Raw genomic sequence first — 21732 nt, forward strand, 5'->3', positions numbered from 1 at the left:
TGGCACCTCCCTGAAGTTGATCCAACTGAAAGCGACACAGCCATCCCTGCTGACGTGGCCTTTCTATCCAGCGATCTCGGCAGTGCTGGCACTTGAGACTTCAGCAGGAGACGCCAGGAGCAATCACCTTCAATGAGGAGGCGTCACCTGGGTGGACTAACGAAGCAGAACTAACCCTGATCCCACATGACTGGCCGTAAATTAGGTCTGGGGATTACCCCCGGAACAAGGGATGAGGGGATGGGAGGAAACCAGAGGATGGCCTCAAGAATAGATAGATTAATTTGATGAAATTGTGTTGACCTTCTGTATAATGCAGGTGCGGGGGGGAGTGGGGTGGGGGAGTGATTGATAAACAAATGGCAAACAGTTGCCTCATCTACCCCAAAAATATGTCCAACTACAGGTAACTGACAAAAAAATGGAAACACTTGAGTAAATGAGGGATATAAAGTATATAAACTTTTTTCAGGACCCTGTCTTTCAAAGATAATTGGTAAAAATCGAAATAACTTCACAGATCTTCATTGTAAAGGGTTTAAACACCGTTTCCCCTGCTTGTTCAATGAACCATAAACAATTAATGAACATGCACCTGTGGAACGGTCGTTAAGACACTAACAGCTTACAGACGGTAGGCAATTAAGGTCACAGTTATGAAAACTTAGGACACTAAAAGAGGTCTTTCTACTGACTCTGAAAAAAACCAAAATGGTGTCTGCTCATCTGTGTGAACGTGCCTCAGGCATGCTGCAAGGAGGCATGAGGACTGCAGATGTGGCCAGGGAAATTAAATTGCAATGTCCGTACTGTGAGACGCCTAAGACGGAGCTACAGGGAGACAGGACGGACAGCTGATCGTCCTCGCAGTGGCAGACCACGTGTAACAACACCTGCACAGGATCGGGACATCCGAACATCACACCTGCGGGACAGGTACAGGATGGCAACAACAACTGCCCGAGTTACACCAGGAACGCACAACCCCTCCATCAGTGCTCAGACTGTCTGCAATAGGCTGAGAGAGGCTGGACTGAGGGCTTGTAGACCTGTTGTAAGGCAGGTCTTCACCAGACATCACCGGCAACAACGTCACCTATGGGCACAAACCCACCGTCGCTGGACCAGACTGGCAAAAAGTGCTCTTCACTGACAAGTTGTGGTTTTGTCTCACCAGGGGTGATGGTCGGATTCGCGTTTATCGTCGAACAAATGAGGGTTACACCGAGGCCTGTACTCTGGAGCGGGGTCTGTCATGGTCTGGGGCGGTGTATCACAGCATCATTGGACTGAGCGTGTTGTCATTGCAGGAAATCTCAACGCTGTGCGTTACAGGGAAGACATCCTCCTCCCTCATGTGGTACCCTTCCTGAAAGCTCATCCTGACATGACCCTCCAGCATTACAATGCCACCAGCCGTACTGCTCATTCTGTGCGTGATTTCCTGCAAGACAGGAATGTCAGTGTACTTCCATGGCCAGCGAAGAGCTCGGATCTCAATTCCATTGAGCACGTCTGGGACCTGTTGGATCGGAGGGTGAGGGCTAGGGCCATTCCCCCCAAGAAATGTCCGGGAACTTGCAGGTGCATTGGTGGAAGAGTGGGGTAACATCTCACAGCAAGAACGGGCAAATCTGGTGCAGTCCATGAGGAGGAGATGCACTGCAGTACTTAATGCAGCTGGTGGCCACACCAGATACTGACTTACTTTTGTTCAGGGACACATTATTCCATTTCTGTTAGTCACATGTCTGTGGAACTTGTTCAGTTTATGGCTCAGTTGTTGAATCTTGCTGAAAATAAACGCAGTTGACAGTGAGAGGACGTTTCTTTTTTTGCTGAGTTTAGGTCCTTCCACGGAGGTTTGGTTCCTGAGTTAATTAAGCAATTAACATCCTATAATGCATAGGGTCATGTATAAAAATGCTGGGCAGGCCATTATTTTGGCTAAAATGGCTATGCCCTCATAGGATGACAATGGACACGTGTGGTCACTGAATGGTTTGATGAGCATGAAAACCATATGCCATGGCTGTCTCAGTCACCAGATCTCAACCAAATTGAACACTTATGGGAGATTCTGGAGCAGCGCCTGAGAAATAATTTTCTACCATCATAACAAAACACCAAATTATGGAATTTGTCATGGAAGAATGGTGTCACATCCCTCTAATAGAGTTCCAGACACTTGTAGAATCTATGCCAAGGTGCATTGAAGCTGTTCTGGCTCTGGGTTGCCCAACACACTATTAAGACTTTTTATGTTGGTGTTTCCTTTATTTTAGCAGATACCTTTCTATGTCCATTTTAGCACTTTCTTCCGATGATACTAAAGCATAGAATTCAGTTAGGACCAGATTGTCTACACAGTCCCGTATTGGTTTCCACACCGCACCCAAATTTGACCTATAGCGGACTAAGTCTTTGGGGTTCTTTGCTTTGGCCGACACTACAGACAATGAAACAGTAGACGCTACAGTAGATGCTACCACACCACAGGAGTGCCTTGGTTTATATAAACAGTTTGTGGCAATCCTAGGTGCCCGGTAAGGATTAGGTTGAGAAAACAGGTGGTTTCTTGTTTCCACTTGGGAACAAACCAAATGCCCTGTGATGAACAGTAAGACACAGGCTCTTACAAAGCAAATGTTCAGTTTTGTTTCTACTCTACCCCTTAATACCCCAAAGAAACAACCCTTTAGGTATGAATTTAACCCTCGCCTCAGTAGTGTGTTCATGTACACCACCCCACTCCAGGGATTTCCACACAGTGTTTGTGTGTGTGACCTGGAATAGGTAAGAGGCTGTGTGTGAGTAGTGACTGCGTCACACTGCCGTGGCCTCAGACACAAACAATAACACAGCCTCACATGAGCAGCATTGCTGCAATAACCACTGAAGTAGTGAGCCAGCAAACACTGGCTGGGAAAAGTCAACTCTGATCCAAGACTAAAGTCGTGTACAGCAGTAAAGGTCGACCAATAGCAACAATGGCAGATTCCCACTAAGACTTTTAATGACAAATAAAATAAATATGATTTTTCAAGCAAAGGTCGCTCAAATCTACATAGGCAGTCTGGTTTAGATGTTCCCCTACCTCTACCATTTGACACAACACTTATTCTCTGCCCCAAATGGCACCCTATTACATATAGTGCATTACTCTTGACCAGAGTCATATGGGTCCTGGTTAAAAGTAGCAATATAAAAGGGAATAAAGTGCCCCGTGGGTCACAGTCTTAGTATAGCTTTTGTTCTCCTCAAGCCGTTGGACATGAAACATCCTGTTGCGGCAGTGTTATCAGTGTTATTAAGTGAGGTGTGGGACGTACCGGCGTGTAGCTGTGCACGATGCCTACGCTGTTGAGGTTGACTGAGGCCAGGCTCTGGTCAGAGAGGCTGTTATTGAGGCTGCTCCTGGGGCTGTCGCTGTCCTCCTGCTCCGTCTTGTACAACACTACCTGGAACAAAGATGGTGGATGTTAATATCCCCAACTGGAACAAATATGGCCAATGTTAATATCACTTGCTGGAACAAAGATGGCCAATGTTTATATCACTTGCTGGAATAACAGCCCTGCCAAGTTTGAAGAATTTTTATGTGTACAACTTCAGCGCGGCGGGGGCACACATGGCCCCCACGACGACATGTGACACCCACACTGCTCAAATCATAGGCAAATGTACTTTTTTAGCCTAATATTGATGTTGGCAGAAGACCGTTAGGGGTACTTGGTAATTTGCTGCTCTTCAGTAGCTAACTAGAAATACATTTAAATGTACAAATCAGGGCTCTCCCTAGGATTTTCTGACAAGTGGTGCTGGTCTAAGGTTGGGTAGGGGGAGGTACGGAGGGGGTCAGTCAACTCCCCCCTCAGGAGGTTGGAGCATTTTGCAATTGAAAAACCTGTAAATGCCATTTCTAGAAACCTAGAGTCTAAAAGGGATACTTTGGGATTTATCTACTTCCCAGAGTCAGATGAACTCATGGATACCATTTGTATGTCTCTGTGTACAGTATGAAGGAAGATAGAGGTAGTTTTGCGAGCCGATGCTAACTAGCGTTAGCACAATGACTGGAAGTCTATGGGTATCTGCTAGCATGCTATTTCCAGTCATTGCACTAAAGCTAGTTAGCAATTTCTCTAGCGCTAGTTAGCAACTTCTTTCACACTGCATGCAGAGACATGAAAATGGTATCCATGAGTTCATCTGACTCTGGGGAAGTCCCTAAGTATCCATTGAAATTATAGCAAACAATGTAGCCAACACAGAAGTATTCTGTTTGATTCTACATTAAATTGAGGTGGTCTCTATGAAACTTTCAAATGTTTCTAAGTTAAACTTAGGGTTAATGATTATCCTAATTAATAGCTGTCTTAATGTGGATAGTCTAGTGAAAAAGTAAACTGTCTTAATTTTGTTTCGGGAGAAAATTCTGACTAATTCAATTACTGGATGCAATGTAGTAGTCTAGTTTACAGTAGGCTATTTGGAATATGAAACAACTGAACTAGGCCTATACAGTGGGGGGGAAAAGTATTTGATCCCCTGCTTATTTTGTACGTTTTCCCACTGACAAAGAAATGATCAGTCTATAATTTGAATGGTAGGTTTATATGAACAGTGAGAGACAGAACAACAAAAAAATCCAGAAAAACGCATGTCAAAAATGTTATAAATTGATTTGCATTTTAATGAGGGAAATAAGTATTTGACCCCTCTGCAAAACATGACTTAGTACTTGGTGGCAAAACCCTGGTTGGCAATCAGAGGTCAGAGGTTTCTTGTAGTTGGCCACCAGGTTTGCACACATCTCAGGAGGGATTTTGTCCCACTCATCTTTGCAGATCTTCTCCAAGTCATTAAGATTTCGAGGCTGACGTTTGGCAACTAGAACCTTCAGCTCCCTCCACAGATTTTCTATGGGATAAAGGTCTGTATACTGGCTAGGCCACTCCAGGACCTTAATGTGCTTCTTCTTGAGCCACTCCTTTGTTGCCTTGGCCGTGTGTTTTGGGTCATTGTCATGCTGGAATACCCATCCACGACCCATTTTCAATGCCCTGACTGAGGGAAGGAGGTTCTCACCCAAGATTTGACGGTACATGGCCCCGTCAAATGATGCGGTGAAGTTGTCCTGTCCCCTTAGCAGAAAAACACCCCCAAAGCATAATGTTTCCACCTCCATGTTTGACGGTGGAGATGGTGTTCTTGGGGTCATAGGCAGCATTCCTCCTCCTCCAAACACGGCGAGTTGAGTTGATGCCAAAGAGCTCCATTTTGGTCTCATCTGACCACAACACTTTCACCCAGCTGTCCTCTGAATCATTCAGATGTTCATTGGCAAACTTCAGACGGGCATGTATACATTCTTGAGCAGGGGGACCTTGCGGGCGCTGCAGGATTTCAGTCCTTCACGGCGTAGTGTGTTACCAATTGTTTTCTTGGTGTCTATGGTCCCAGCTGCCTTGAGATCATTGACAAGATCCTCCCGTGTAGTTCTGGGCTGATTCCTCACTGTTCTCATGATCATTGCAACTCCACGAGTTGAGATCTTGCATGGAGCCCCAGACCGAGGGATATTGACAGTTCTTTTGTGTTTCTTCCATTTGCGAATAATCGCACCAACTGTTGTCACCTTCTCACCAAGCAGCTTGGCGATGGTCTTGTAGCCCATTCCAGCCTTGTGTAGGTCTACAATCTTGTCCCTGACATCCTTGAAGAGCTCTTTGGTCTTGGCCATGGTGGAGAGTTTGGAATCTGATTGATTGATTGCTTCTGTGGACAGGTGTCTTTTATACAGGTAACAAGCTGCCGTTAGGAGCAGTCCCTTTAAGAGTGTGCTCCTAATCTCAGCTCGTTACCTCTATAAAAGACACCTGGGAGCCAGAAATCTTTCTGATTGAGCGGGGGTCAAATACTTATTTCCCTCATTAAAATGCAAATCAATTTATACAATTTTTGACATGCGTTTTTCTCGATATTTATGTTGTTATTCTGTCTCTCACTGTTCAAATAAACCTACCATTAAAATTATAGACTGATAATTTCTTTGTCAGTGGGCAAACATACAAAATCAGCAGGGGATCAAATAACTTTTCCCCCACTGTATGAGCTTGTTTCAGATCTCCATCCCTGACATAATGCATCAAGTTAAGTCTGACTACTAGGCTACCATTCATTCAACATGCCTTGTTGTCATTGGTAAACTATTATCACATCATTAGCAGCCTACTGTTGACATTCAGGTATAGATCGAGAACTGATTAACCCTTAAAAGGTCTTTGCCTTTGGGGGGGGGGGGGGGGGGGGGGGGGTTCTACTAGATGACATATGGAATTATTTTAAGATGGTCATACCATGGATCATTTAGTGTTTGATTTAGAATTTTAGGACCCCTGTAGGTATAATTCATTGGTCAAATATGAAATTTAGCCTTTACTGCTAAAGCCCATAGAAATGTATTGAACAACACAATCATAAATGGCAAAACAGACATTTAAAAATGAAACAATAAGGAATAAGGTTTTAAAGTGTCGTTCCTATATCTAGAAGATAAGAAGGCAAAGACATTATCCCCCAAAAAATTGACATATTTCATCCCATTTTTTTGCTGGCACAAAACTACTTCCATACTTTCATTCAGTTTTTAAACCGGTACCGGGTTACCTTGAGACGAGTTCCGTGACGCTCGTTTCTGGCTGTCGTAGAACACCATCGTGTTCGTGAGTCTCCCCTTTCCATAATGGGGTCATATTAGTTTGTTGCCCAAACGGTTTGACGCTCCAGACAGAAGTTGGCACATCAGTGGAACCGACTTCAAACGAGTCCCGTGGGGGTCGTGGAACAAACAGAGAGAACCAACGTGTAGAGCAAACAGTTCGCCAGACAAATGTTTGTGAAAAGAGCAATTTTAGGGATGTCTCCTGGACTGCTGTGGCTCTGCCACTTTCCACCGAAGGCTGACCCTAGCGACATGGATTGCGACGCAGCCCATATATATATATATATACGTATATCTCTAGCTCAAACAGACAGTTTTTAATGGGGAGTTTTTTTAAAATGTTAATTAGATCGTCAATCAACCCTAGGGGGTTAATTAACAAACTATTACAGTAGTAGGCCTATCATAACTTTCTGTGAAGGACGGTATTAGCGTAACATCTCTGTCTGCAACATTCGCAGAGTACGACCCTGCCTCACACAGGAAGCGGCGCAGGTCCTAATCCAGGCACATGTCATCTCCCGTCTGGATTATTGCAACTCGCTGCTGGCTGGGCTCCCTGCCTGTGCCATTAAACCCCTACAACTCATCCAGAACGCCGCAGCCCGTCTGGTGTTCAACCTTCCCAAGTTCTCTCACGTCACCCCGCTCCTCCGCTCTCTCCACTGGCTTCCAGTCGAAGCTCGCATCCGCTACAAGACCATGGTGCTTGCCTACGGAGCTGTGAGGGGAACGGCACCTCCGTACCTTCAGGCTCTGATCAGGCCCTACACCCAAACAAGGGCACTCCGTTCATCCACCTCTGGCCTGCTCGCCTCCCTACCTCTGAGGAAGCACAGTTCCCGCTCAGCCCAGTCAAAACTGTTCGCTGCTCTGGCACCCCAATGGTGGAACAAGCTCCCTCACGACGCCAGGACAGCGGAGTCAATCACCACCTTCCGGAGACACCTGAAACCCCACCTCTTCAAGGAATACCTGGGATAGGATAAAGTAATCCTTCTAACCCCCCCCCCCCCCTTAAAAGATTTAGATGCACTATTGTAAAGTGGTTGTTCCACTGGATATTATAAGGTGAATGCACCAATTTGTAAGTCGCTCTGGATAAGAGCGTCTGCTAAATGACTTAAATGTAAATGTCTGCCATGTCTGTTTCCATTCACGCAACTCCGCACGTTTCCTTGCTCGTCAATGCACTCGCGCCTACTACCGCTGTGGAGATCAAAGCATGTGCGGGCAACAAAGTGTCCTTGCTTAGTTGACTAATTGCTGTAGCTAACTACCTTCGTCGTAATGACGACTTAGCTAAGGAGCTAACTACAAAATAACACGTGGTTATGTGCTTGACTAACACATACAATTTGGGAAAATGTATTTGGCAAACAGCTCGTTCTCCATTTACCCCACCCCTTTTCCTCACCGTTGGTATCAACGGGAAAAGTGGAGCGCTGCCAGAGGTTGGAAAATAGTAGGCTATTACGACTACGGGGGGCGGACCGGAGCGGAGAGCTAGAGATTCTCTCCTCGCCCACAATGTGCCAACTGCAAACCTATTTTTTACCTATTTTAGGGTCGTTTTTCACACCAACATACGATGACCTCAAATTGTGTGCGGGTTGGCAGGACGTGAATAAAGATGGTCGCCATTAATATCACTACCATGAACAAAGATGGCCAGTGTTACAATATTGCCTCAGAGGGCTAAGGTTTTGCATGTCATTACGACAGACAACTACCTTGTTAGTCACAGTGTTGATTGCCAGAGTGGGAGAGGCATCTCCGTACATGATACAGTCCATTCGCAGGGACTCCGATTCCAGGCTGTAGGGGGTGGAGGCCTGGAGGATAGGACAGAGTAATATAAGGGAGAGATGGGAGAGGGCTGTCTCTTGGTCTCTCTCTACAGCAGTGGTGGAAAAAGTACCCAATTGTCATACTTGAGTAAAAGACACCTTAATAGAAAATTACTCAAGTGAAAGTCAACCAGTAAAATACTATTTGAGTAAAAGTATAAAAGTATTTGGTTTTAAATATCAAATGTAAATGTAATTGCTAAAATATACTTAAATAACACAAGTAAAAGTATAAATCATTTAAAATTCCTTACATAAAGTAAACAAGACAGCACTATTTTCTTGTTTTTTAGCCAGGGGAACACTTCCAACACTAATTTACAGATAGCCAGGGGAACACTCCACTAATTTACAGATAGCCAGGGGAACACTCAGACATAATTTACAAACAAAGCATGTGTGTTTAGTGAGTCTGCCAGATCAGAGGCAGTAAGGATGACCAGGGATGTTCTCTTGAGAAGTCTGAATGACAATTTTCCTGTCCTGCTAAGCATTCAACATATAACAAGTACTTTTGGTTGTCAGGGAAAATGTATGGAGTAAAAAGTACATTATTTTCTTTAGGAATGTAGTGAAGTAAAACTTGTCAAAAATATAAAGAGTAAAGTACAGATAACCCCAACAACTAAGTAGTACTTAAGTACTTTACACCACTGCTCCACAGAACATTGATGGGATAGATAGCATCTAATATTGAGCTGGTATAGTCTACAGTAACCCATAACATAATGTTAATAATTATTACAGACACACCATTTTTCTTTCACCACTTTCAGTCTATCCTCACTTGCCTGGCTCCGAAAACTGCTTACTGAAAGAGGATTGGTTTGCAACAATGCAAACCTTAATTTATGATAAACTCTAAAAGAGGGGAGAGAGTTGCAAGATGCATGACAGAGGTGTGTGTATTTGGAAAGAATGGCTTGATTCAAGAGTTGTATGAGGAAAGATGAAAAGACAGAAAGAATTAGTCCTCCTGTATGCCTACAAGAAAGGATAGTTGGTGCCTCGGCCCTAACAACGTTTTACTTGCTATTTGACCACTTTATATACCACAGAAGAACAGTTAGATGGACAGGTCACCTTACAGACAAACAATGGCTATGATGTGTGCATCAAAAACAGAAATACCTTATTTAAACAAGTATTCAGACACTTTGCTATGAGACTCGAAATTGAGCTCAGGTGCATCCTGTTTCCATTGATCATCCTTGAGATGGTTCTACAACTTGATTAGAGTCCACCTGTGGTACATTCAATTGATTGGACATGATTTGGGAAGGCACACACCTGTCTATACAAGGTCCCACAGTTGACAGTGCATGTCAGAGCAAACACCAAGCCATGAGGTCGAAGGAATTGTTCGTAGAGCTCCAAGACAGGATAGTGTCAAGGCATAGATCTGGGGAAGAGTAGCTGAAAAATGTCTGCAGCATTGAAGGTCCCCAAGAACACAGTGGCCTCCATCGTTCTTAAATGGAAGAACTTTGGAACCACCAAGACTCTTCCTAGAGCTGGCCACCTTGCCAAATTGAGCAATCGGGGGAGAAGGGCCTTGGTCAGGGAGGTGACCAAGAACCTGATGGTCACTCTGACAGAGCTCCAGAGTTCCTCTGTGGAGATTGGAGAACCTTCCAGAAGGACAACCATCTCTGCAGCACTCCGCCAATCAGGCCTTTATGGTAGAGTGGCCAGATGAAAGCCACTCCTCAGTAAAAGGCACATGACAGCCCGCTTGGAGTTTACTAAAAGCCACCTTAAGACTCTCAGAGAATGACAATTCTCTGGTCTGATGAAACCAAGATTGAACTCTTTGGCCTGAATGCCACTGGCACCATCCCTAAGGTGAAGCATGGTGGTGGCAGCATCATGCTGTGGGGATGTTTTTAAGAGGCAGGGACTGGGAGACAAGTCAGGATCGAGGGAAAGATTAACGGAGCAAAATACAGAGAGATCCTTGATGAAAACCTGCTCCAGAGCACTCAGGACTTCAGACTGGGGTGACGGTTCACCTTCCAACAGGTCAACAACCCTAAGCACACAGCCAAGACAACGCAGGAGTGGCTTGGGACAAGTCTTTGAATGTCCTTGAGTCGTCCAGCCAGGGCCCGGACCTGAACCGTATCAAACATTTCTGCAGAGACCTATAAATAGCTGTGCAGCGACGCTCCCCATCCAACCTGACAGAGATTGAGAGGATTTGCAGAGAAGATTGGGAGAAAATCCCCAAACACAGATGTGCCAAGCTTGTAGCATCATACCCAAGAAGACTCGAGGCTGTAATCGCTGCCAAAGGTGCTCCAACAAAGTACTGAGTAAAGGGTCTGAATACTTATGTAAATGTAATATTACATTTTTTGTTTAAAAATACGTTTTCATAAATTTGCAAAAATGTCTACAAATCAGTTTTTTGTTTTGTCATTATGGGGTATTTTGTGTAGATTGAGGGGAAAAAATCATTTTCATCCATTTTAGAATAAGGCTGTAATGTAACAAAATGTGGAAAAAGACATGGGGTCTGAATACTTTCCAAATGCACTATATTGCATTGAAAACCACATACTAAAATGATTTCTCTGTTGCCAATAGGTCTAGAGAAAACGAATATGGAACACGCATACTCTTTTGACAGTGAAAGACGGCTATATTTCTGTGAGCCAATCTGACAACTCTTGCAAATCTGCCAGCAATGCAACTGAAGCGTAATAAAAGGGTCGAAGGGCTTACGTGTAATAAAAAATGACTAGGTTCTGAATTAATGTTTGTGATGAAAAAATCCAGAAGAAAATATGTGTAACGGAAGCCTAGGGCCTTGCGTGTTAATTAACTGGAAAAGAAGCCTAGAATACTCTACCTCTCTTTTCTCTCCACTCCCTCTCACTCTTCCTCGCTCTCATGCTCCTGCTCTTTCCCCTCTCTCCCTCTCGTTTTCTCTTTTGCTTTCTTTCCCCCTTCCTGTCGCTCTCACCCTCTCCCTTCCGTTCTTCCCCTCTCTTCTGCTTGCCCTCCCCTCTTCCTCTTCTCATTGGGCTGTGATGATTGTGCACTTCGGCGCTCCATGCCTGCTTTGTTTCCGTGGTGATGGGTAGGGCAGAGGTAGATGCGAAGGGGGGGAGTGGGCTTGCTGCTGCTCGGGGCTCAGTGAGCTGCAGCGCCGTGTTCATTCATGCGCTCAGGTCACTGAACGCCAGTGGTATAGTGCTAATTCTATAGGGGCAGGAGAGACGTGATTTTTCACAGCATGATATCACCATCTCAAAGTAGATAGGTGATGACTGTTGGCCGAAATGAGACAGGATCATGATACATTAAGCAAAGAATGCAATACTCAATGTCCATATACTGTAGCCTAGAATTTGTTTAGGAATTTGCTACATTTATATTGATCTGACATGGAACAATTGATTATCGTCTCTTATATACACTGAACAAAAATATAAATGCAAAATGTAAAGTATTAGTCCCATGTTTCATGAGCTGAAATAAAATAGCTTCTTGACACCTGTCAGGTGGATGGATTATCTTGGCAAATGTGAAATGCTCACTAACAGTGATGTAAACAAATTTGCGCATAACATTTGAGAGAAATAAGATTTTTGTGCATATGGAACATTTCTGGGATCTTTCATTTCAGCTCATGAAACATGGGCCCAACACTTTACATGTTGTGTTTATAGTTTTGTTCAGTATACAGTACCAGTCAAAAGTTTGGACACACCTACTCATTCCAGAGTGTTTATTTTTACTATTTTCTACATTGTAGAATAATCGTGAAGACATCAAAACTATGGAATAACACATATGGAATCATATAGTAACCAAAAAAAAAGTGTTAAACAAATAAAAATATATTTTAAATTTGAGATTGTTCAAAGTAGCCACCTTTTGCCTTGACAGCTTTGCATTCTCTCAACCAGCTTTGAGGTAGTCACCTGGAATGCATTTCAATTAACAGGTGTGACTTGTTAAGTTAATTTGTGGAATTTCTTTCCTTCCTAATGTATTTGAGCCAATCAGTTGTGTTGTGACAAGGTAAGAGTGGTATACAGAAGATAGCCCTATTTGGTAAAAAAAACCATTATGGCAAGAAGAGCTGAAATAAGCAAAGAGAAACAACAGTCCATCATTACTTTAAGACATGGAAGTCAGTCAATTCGGAAAATTTCAAGAACTTTGAAAGTTTCTTCAAGTGCTGTCGCGAAAACCATCAAACGCTATGATGAAACTGGCTCTCATGAGGACCGCCACAGGAATGGAAGACCCAGAGTTACCTCTGCTGCAGAGGATAAGTTCATTAGAGTTAACTGCACCTCAGATTGCAGCCCAAATAAATGCTTCACAGAGTTCAAGTAACAGACATCTCAACATCAACTGTTCAGAGGAGACTTCATGAATAAGGTCTTCATGGTCAAATTGCTGCAAAGAAACCACTACTAAGAGACGCCAATAAGAAGAAGATACTTGCTTGGGCCAAGAAACACGAGCAATGGACATTAGACTGGTGGAAATCTGTGTGATGGTGTGGGGTGCTTTTCTGGTGACACTGTCGGTTATTTATTTAGAATTCAATGCACACTTAACTAGCATGGCTACCACAGCATTCTGCAGCAATACGCCATCCCATCTGGTTTACACTTAGTGGGACTTTGATTTGTTTTTCAACAGGACAATGACCCAACCCACCTCCAGGATGTTTAAGGGCTATTTGACCAAGAAGAAGACTGATGGAGTGCTGCATCAGATGACCTGGCCTCCAGAATCACCTGACCTCAACCCAATTGAGGTGGTTTGGGATGAGTTGGACCGCAGAGTAAAGGAAAAGCAGCCAACAAGTGCTCAGCATATGTGGGAACTCCTTCAAAACTGTTGGAAAAGCATTCCAGGTGAAGCTGGTTGAGAGAATGCCAAGAGTGTGCAAAGCGGTCATCAAGGCAAAGGGTGGCTACTTTGAAGAATCTCAAAATAAAATATATTTTGATTTGTTTAACACAATTTGGTTACTACATGATTCCATGTGTTATTCATAGTTTTGATGTCTTCATTATTATTCTACAATGTAGAAAATAGTAAAAAAAAAAAAAAACGTTAAATGAATTGGTGTGTCCAAACTTTTGACTGGTAGTGTATATATGCTACATTTATGCACGCCGCAGATGACCGTTAATCGGACCAGTGTAAATTGTATGTCAGCCCATGTGAGGAAAATTCAGCGGTGTCGGAAGCTGTTGCTTTCGTCCCGACTCCTGATGACCGGTCTTTTGGGATCATCTGGTCCACTCTAATTTGAAATCCAGTACTCACCATTTCTCCAGAGCGCGGCCTCTTCTTTGGTCTGGTGGGCAGTGTGTCCTCTTTAGGGTTGGTGTCTATAGCCCAGTAGGACCCCTGGAAACCACAACAAACAAGATATTAACACTACCCACTGGGCAGAAACTGGTTGAATCGATGTTATTTTGATGTGGTATCTACATGGAAAATACATTGGATTTGAAAAAAGTCATCAACTGTTGTTTTGAGGGTGAAATTGGCGACAGGGTTTCATGTAAATATTCTAAAATCTGCATAAAAATAATATTTTCCCAACAGATGTTTCCATCAAATTGATTGGTTGTGGATAATAGGCTTTATGTGATGACGTAGTGCACCTAAATATAACTTTTGCGGTTAAATTCATGTATCGAATAATAAATACAAGTTAAATAGGTTTGCAGCCATTTTCAACTCTACTGATGGTTTTGTCACAATTGTTTGTTGTTGTGTTAGATAGCGAATGTGCCCACTCTGGTCTTGGCATGTGCACTCTAGCCAACAGCTCGCAGATACTGTATACAATGTGGGTAGGCTAGCCTACATGATGAGATTATTATGGATTAGTTTTGTCAAACGGCAGCCAAGAATCTATCATCATGTCACCAGAATAAGACCAATATTTATTGGAAAGGAGCATCAAGCTCATCCCTGTGCACTTTCACCACCCTGTGAAGTTCATCATAATTTATTGAATCTATAGAGTAATAAACTGCATGCTTTCCGAGTCATCACATCATCGCGGGACCACACAACATATCATCGTGTGACTCCAAGTTTACTTTGATATGATGGTTATTATATCAATATTTGCATAAATGCGTTTCCACCACCATCTCTCACATAATGAATTTAACCGACACAAAGCGATCCCACCTTGTCTAGCGTATTTTGTTAGTCGATATTTGGTAAGTTTACAGACAAATTTGCTGTTTCCATCAGGCCTCTAGTTAAAATGTTTTATGTACTTTACTCACATAAAAAGGTTGGATGGAAACCTGTTTACAGTAACCAAATTTCAACACAGACAAACGTTGTATAAAATATAGAGAGCTTTGGACTATAAGGTTCTATCTGCATTTTTCTAAAATGTTCTGTTCAATGTTTTCTAACTTTATATTACTCTAACTACCCCAATTCATGTTCTTAAGTAAAAAAAAAAATATATATATATATATATATAAAAATAGCTGATACCCTTAAAACCAATTAGGGTTCAGAACATTAAAGCCAATTATCTCAGGATCATCTTTTTGCCGATAGAACCTTATAGTCCAAGCACTCGATATGTTGAATTTGTACCTATTAAAACGTCAGATCTTCAACGTTATATCCAGCACAGAAAAAAAACAATACGCTGGGCAGCACCTTCTACTGGAGCATTGATCTACGTACAGCTACCCTTTGGTATCTTATCAATGGTTTTAACCAAGCCCAGCCCTGCTTAGCTTTGATATATGTCACTGACTATTACCAACGTACTATCGTGAAAATTACTGTTGAGAGATCTCCACTTAGAAAACTAAATAGATTCACTACTGAAGTCACGCCAAAGGATAGGTTTTGTTCTGCCCCTGAACAAGGCAGTTAACCCACTATTCCCCGGTAGGCTGTCATTGTAAATAAAAATGTGTTCTTAACTGACTTGCCTAGTTAAATAAAGGTTACATTTAAAAAAAATCACTTGTACAGTGCCTTCAAAAAGTATTCACATACTTTTTCCAAATTTTGTTGTGTTACAGTCGTAATTAATAAAAACTGAGATGTCTCGAGTCAACAAGTATTCAACCCTTTTGTTATGGCAAGCCTAAATACATCCATGAATAACAATTTGCTTAACAAATCACATAATAAGTTGCATGGACTCATTCTGTGTGCAATAATAGTGTTTGACATGATTTTGGAAATGACTACCTCATCTCTGTACCCCACACATATAATTATCTATAAGGTCCCTCAATCAAGCAGTGAATTAAAAACACAGATTCAACCACAAAGACCAGGGAGGCTTTCCAATGCCTCGCAAAGGAGGGTACCTAGTGGTAAATGGGTAAAAATGTATAAAAGCAGACATGGTGAAGTAATTAATTGCACATTGGATGGTGTTTCAATACACCCAGTCACTACAAAGATACGTGCTGGAGAGGAAGGAAATCGCTCAGGGATTTCAACATGAGGTCAATGGTGATTTTAAAACAGCTACAGAGGTTAGAGGCTGTGATAAGAGAAAACTTAGAAAGGATCAACAACATTGTAGTTACTCCACAATACGAACCTAAGTGACAGAGTGAATAGAAGGAATCCTGAGTACCACTCTCCATTGTGGTGGCGTCGCCAAGTTATGGGTATACTTGTAATTATTATGGACTGGGGAGTTTTTCAAGATAAAAAGGAAACGGAATGAAGCTAAGCACAGACAAAATCCTAGAGGAAAACCTGGTTCAGTCTGCATTCCACCAAACACTGGGAGATGAATTCACCTTTCAGCAGCACAATAATAAAACACAAGGCCAAATCTACACTGGAGTTGCTTACCAAGAAGACAGTGAATGTTCCTGAGTGGCTGAGTTACAGTTTTGTCTTAAATCTGCTTGGAAATGTAGGGCAAGACCTAAAAATTCTACAAACATGCTTTGACTTTGTCAATATGGGGTATTGTGTGTAGATGGGTGAGATTTACAAAAATATTTAATCCATTTTGAATTCAGACTAACAACACCTTCACTTTTTCCACATTTTGTTACGTTACAGCCTTATTCTAAAATGGATTTAAAAAATACCTCAATCTACACATTATACCCCATAATGATAAAGCGAAAACAGTTTTTTTGACATTTTAGCAAATATATAAAAATCTTAAAAACAGAAATACCTTATTAAAATAAGTATTCAGACCCTTTGCTATGAAACTTGAAATTGAGCTCAGGTGCATCCTGTTTCCATTGATCATGCTTGAGAGTCCACCTGTGGCAAATTCAATTGTTTGTAAATGATTTGGAAAGGCACACACCTGTCTATATATGGTCCCACAGTTGACAGTGCATGTCAGAGCAAAAACCAAGACATGAGGTCGAAGGAATTGTCCGTAGAGCTCTGAGACAGGATTGTGTCGAGGCACAGATCTGGGGAAGAGTATCCAAAAAAAGTCTGCAGCATTGAAGGTCCCCAAGAACATCATTCTTAAATGGAAGAAGTTTGGAACCGCCAAGACCCTTCCTAGAGCTGGCCGCCCCGGCCAAACTGAGCAATCGGGGGAGACAGAGCTCCAGAGTTCCTCTGGGGAGATGGGAGAACCTTCCAGAAGGACAACCATCTCTGCAGCACTCCATCAATCAGGCCTTTATGGTAGAGTGGCCAGACGAAAGCCACTCCTCAGTAAAAAGGTACATGACAGCCCGCTTGGAGTTTGCCAAAAGGCACCTAAAGGACTCTCAGACCACGAGAAACTTTGGTCTGATGAAACCAAGATTGAACTCTTTGGAGTGAATGGTCAAGCGTCACATCTAGAGGAAACCAGGCACGTTCATCACCTGGCCAAACCATCACTACGGTGAAGCATGGTGGTGGCGGCTTCATGCTGTGGCGATGTTTTTTCAGCGGCTTTTGGGTGTCAGTGACTGGGACACTAGTCAGGATCAGGGGAGAGATGAACGGAGGAAAGTACAGAGATCCTTGATGAAAACCTGCTCCAGAGCACTCAGGACTTCAGACTGTGGCAAAATTTCACCTTCCAACAGGTTAACAAAAAACAGCCAAGACAATGCAGGAGTGGCTTCGGGACAAGTCTCAATGTCCTTGAGTGGCCCAGCCAGAGCCCGGACTTGAATCCGATCGAACATCTCTGGAGAGACCTGAAAATAGCTGTGCGGCAACACTCCCCATCCAACCTGACAGAGCTTGAGAGGATCTGCAGAGAAGAATGGGAAATACATGTGTGCCAAGGTTGTAGTGTCCTACCCAAGAAGAATCGCTGCCAAAGGTGCTTCAACACGAGTTGGGCATCTCCGGCGTGGCTCACTCTTGGATTGCGTCCTACCTGACAGGTCGCTCCTACCAGGTGGCGTGGCGAGAATCTGTCTCCACACCACGTGCTCTCACCACTGGTGTCCCCCAGGGCTCCGTTCTAGGCCCTCTCCTATTCTCGCTATACACCAAGTCACTTGGCTCTGTCATATCCTCACATGGTCTCTCCTATCATTGCTACGCAGACGACACACAATTAATCTTCTCCTTTCCCCCTTCTGATAACCAGGTGGCGAATCGCATCTCTGCACGTCTGGCAGACATATCAGTGTGGATGACGGATCACCACCTCAAGCTGAACCTCGGCAAGACGGAGCTGCTCTTCCTCCCGGGGAAGGACTGCCCGTTCCATGATCTCGCCATCACGGTTAACAACTCCATTGTGTCCTCCTCCCAGAGTGCTAAGAGCCTTGGCGTGACCCTGGACAACACCCTGTCGTTCTCCGCTAACATCAAGGCGGTGACCCGATCCTGTAGGTTCATGCTCTACAACATTCGCAGAGTACGACCCTGCCTTACACAGGAAGCGGCGCAGGTCCTAATCCAGGCCCTTGTCATCTCCCGTCAGGATTACTGCAACTCGCTGTTGGCTGGGCTCCCTGCCTGTGCCATTAAACCCCTACAACTCATCCAGAACGCCGCAGCCCGTCTGGTGTTCAACCTTCCCAAGTTCTCTCACGTCACCCCGCTCCTCCGCACACTCCACTGGCTTGCAGTTGAAGCTTGCATCTGCTACAAGACTATGGTGCTTGCCTACGGAGCTGTGAGGGGAACGGCACCTCCGTACCTTCAGGCTCTGATCAGTCCCTACACCCAAACAAGGGCACTGCGTTCATCCACCTCTGGCCTGCTGGCCCCCCTACCTCTGCGGAAGCACAGTTCCTGCTCAGCCCAGTCAAAACTGTTCGCTGCTCTGGCACCCCAATGGTGGAACAAGCTCCCTCACGACGCCAGGACAGCGGAGTCAATCACCACCTTCCGGAGACACCTGAAACCCCACCTCTTTAAGGAATACCTGGGATAGGATAAAGTAATCCTTCTAACCCCCCCCCCCCCAAAAAAAGATATAGGTGAATGCACCAACTTGTAATTCGCTCTGGATAAGAGCGTCTGCTAAATGACGTAAATGTAAATGTAAAGTACTGAGTAAAAGGTCTGAATACTTATGTAAAAATGTATACAACACCTGTTTTTGCTTTGTTATGTAGATTTGTGTGTAGATTGATGATAAAACATTTTCTTATCCATTTTAGAATAAGGCTGTAATGTAACAAAATGTGGAAAGGGGTCTGAATAGTTTCTGAATGCACTGTATACTCACTCTCTCTGTGCATATCTGAGCTAAGGTTAACTCAATAATTGAATGCTAAGACAACGATTGCAAGATATTATCTCCTTGTTCCTTAGCCTCTTAATACTTGCATAACGGTAAACCTAGACATGTGCATCTTACCTTGGCTATACCCACTGGATACGATTATGGGCCTATAGCCTTCACATAGTTATGGAGTCAGATTGATAAATGTAGTTTATTATTATTATTATTATTCAACATCATTTTTTACACATCTACATAATGGAGACCCCTCATCCTCAGTTGATGGGGATTTCCACCAACCAACATAATGGTTAGATCATTTCCACCAACCTACATAATGGTTAGATCATTTTCACCAACCTACATAATGGTTAGATCATTTCCACCAACCTACATAATGGTTAGATCACATCCAGTTGATGGTGATGTTCTATATTACACTACAATAGTTTCTAGTCTAGTCGATAGACCATAAGGTTCAAGAGAAAATAGCCTAATTAATTACAAAAGCATCTCATCAACAACGGCATGATTTACAATTAAAGCTAGAGTCCTTAATTGAAACAATAAAGCAGGCAACCCGCCTCTGTTTTGGTAAAAAGCGGAGATGGGCCTGGAGAAATGTAATCATTCTCAAATTCATACACAGAGCTACAGATGCAGGGACTGACCATACTGTACATTTTTGATCAAAATGATAGTTTTAACCATGTTTTGAGGTTATAGAGTGTTTGTTTACATTTACATGGTTTACAAACATTGGCGTAAAACAAGCTTATATTTGGGGTTTTGATGGGGTTGAACTGAGCTCATGCGGCATTTACAAGTTATCACTTAAGCAAAATCTGGTAAATTGATAAAGCACTCCAACTTCAATGTCAACTTATTTTGACATCGCTTTGTTGTTTTTAGCTGTATAGATTATGTATTTTTGATGTTTTCAGTGTGTTTTGAACACTTTTGAGAAAAAATAATAATAATTGGTGCACTAAAATTACAAAAAGTTGAGTTAACTGATTAACTCTAACAGCCCTAATAGGAACACACACACGGATCATGTGCTCTCAGTTTCATAACCCAAAACAAGTTGATAATGTGAGTACATACATGATTTAGCTATATTTAATGTCTCTAAGGTGGCCAATCACAGTAAAAAGAGAGATGTATTGCTACCCTTGTTTTACACAGTGGGTCTCCCCCGAGTTTAGGCTCTGGCCAGGTCCAAGTAGAGCTAAATCAGGTGAGAACCTCTCTTTTCGTGTCAAACTACCAGCCTCTGCTGAGGATTCCAGTTGAATTATTGAGTTGATTCATTTTTCAAACAGTTCATATCCCTATGGCTGAGCTCAACACTCTTTGGTCAAAACAATATTGGCAAAACCGAAAAAGAATGGTAGCCTGGAATCCAGATTGAACATAGAATTTTTGTTTCACCATTGTTAAACTTCACTGATTCAGTCTGGCCATGCATTCATTGAAACAATTTTTGCCTATATGTTTAATGAGGGGCATTATGCAAAATGTGTCAGCAATTGCACCACCTTCAACCAACCAGATGACCAAGTCTTTAGGCATAATCAATAAATCAGCAATTGACCACGTGGGATTTGAGGCTAAGTCGGAGGTAAAATTGTTTTTGTAATATTATTGCATTCACGCGACACAGATACAGTACACTTAATAATATTACAAAAATATGTTCACGTAAAAAAGGGTTTCATTAATTGTTTGTGTTTTTACATTAAGTCTAATCAACAATTTTCAACCTCATCGGTAGGCAATTTGATATGAAACACACTGAAACACAGACTCTGCTTTCTCATACCAAAACAGGTGGCTATTCAAAGTTAAAATTGGAAACATGAAAAACAGTCATTTGGACAGCTCATGAATAAAAATAAAATAATATATATATATATATTACTCTGCACATTTTTAAGTCATGCCCCACTCTGTCCTTGACAGTGTTTTAATGAGTTTTAGGAGGGCATGTCATTTTTTGAATGGTTTTCCACGGTTGCCCCGGTGCCATGCCCAGTTGATAATCACCCCAAAGGTGCCGTGCACATTTGATAATCACCCCGATAATTGCCTCAACTGAACCTAAACTATACCAAAACTAATTTCACACATATAACAGATGAAATAAATTAAGGAAAGTATGATGGGGAGAAAGAGGGGGAAAAAGGGGGAAAGTGGGTGAGTTGATGAGCGAGGGGAGGCGAACGATGCATAATTGGGTAATCACCACTTGTGAATGATGAACAGGTTGGCCTATTATATTGTATTGATCTATTCTAATTATAATCTCAAAATGGTAAACCCTATATCAGTCGACCGAATCCAAGCAGTCCTATCTGTCTACTCTGCCCATCTCGGAGTACACAGTGAGAACGTGCATAATTTACAACGGCAAGAAGAAGATCAAGATGATTGGATGCACATGCTGTGTTAGCGATGCTACAAAATCTTAATGAAAACAATTCAAATGGTCAGGAAGAAATTAA

At 42.7% G+C, this 21732-nt stretch overlaps 1 protein-coding gene across 2 annotated transcripts in view; it reads right to left on the minus strand.

Annotated features, from left to right (window-relative positions):
• LOC106572141 (forkhead box protein J3) overlaps positions 1 to 21732 on the minus strand; it is a 104207-nt gene that overhangs the window by 15063 nt on the left and 67412 nt on the right. The window contains exons 5-7 of one of the 2 annotated variants that reach the window (XM_014146023.3): positions 13879 to 13962; positions 8461 to 8562; positions 3333 to 3461 (exon numbers count right to left, since the gene is read on the minus strand). In XM_014146023.3, coding sequence (XP_014001498.3) covers positions 3333 to 3461; positions 8461 to 8562; positions 13879 to 13962 — 315 coding nt within the window. The remainder of the gene's footprint in view (positions 1 to 3332; positions 3462 to 8460; positions 8563 to 13878; positions 13963 to 21732) is intronic. The other variant, XM_082962080.1, reaches the window with a different exon arrangement.

This window comes from Salmo salar, chromosome 15 (genome assembly GCF_965601325.2).
Source record: "Salmo salar chromosome 15, fSalSal1, whole genome shotgun sequence".
Taxonomy (NCBI): domain Eukaryota; kingdom Metazoa; phylum Chordata; class Actinopteri; order Salmoniformes; family Salmonidae; genus Salmo; species Salmo salar.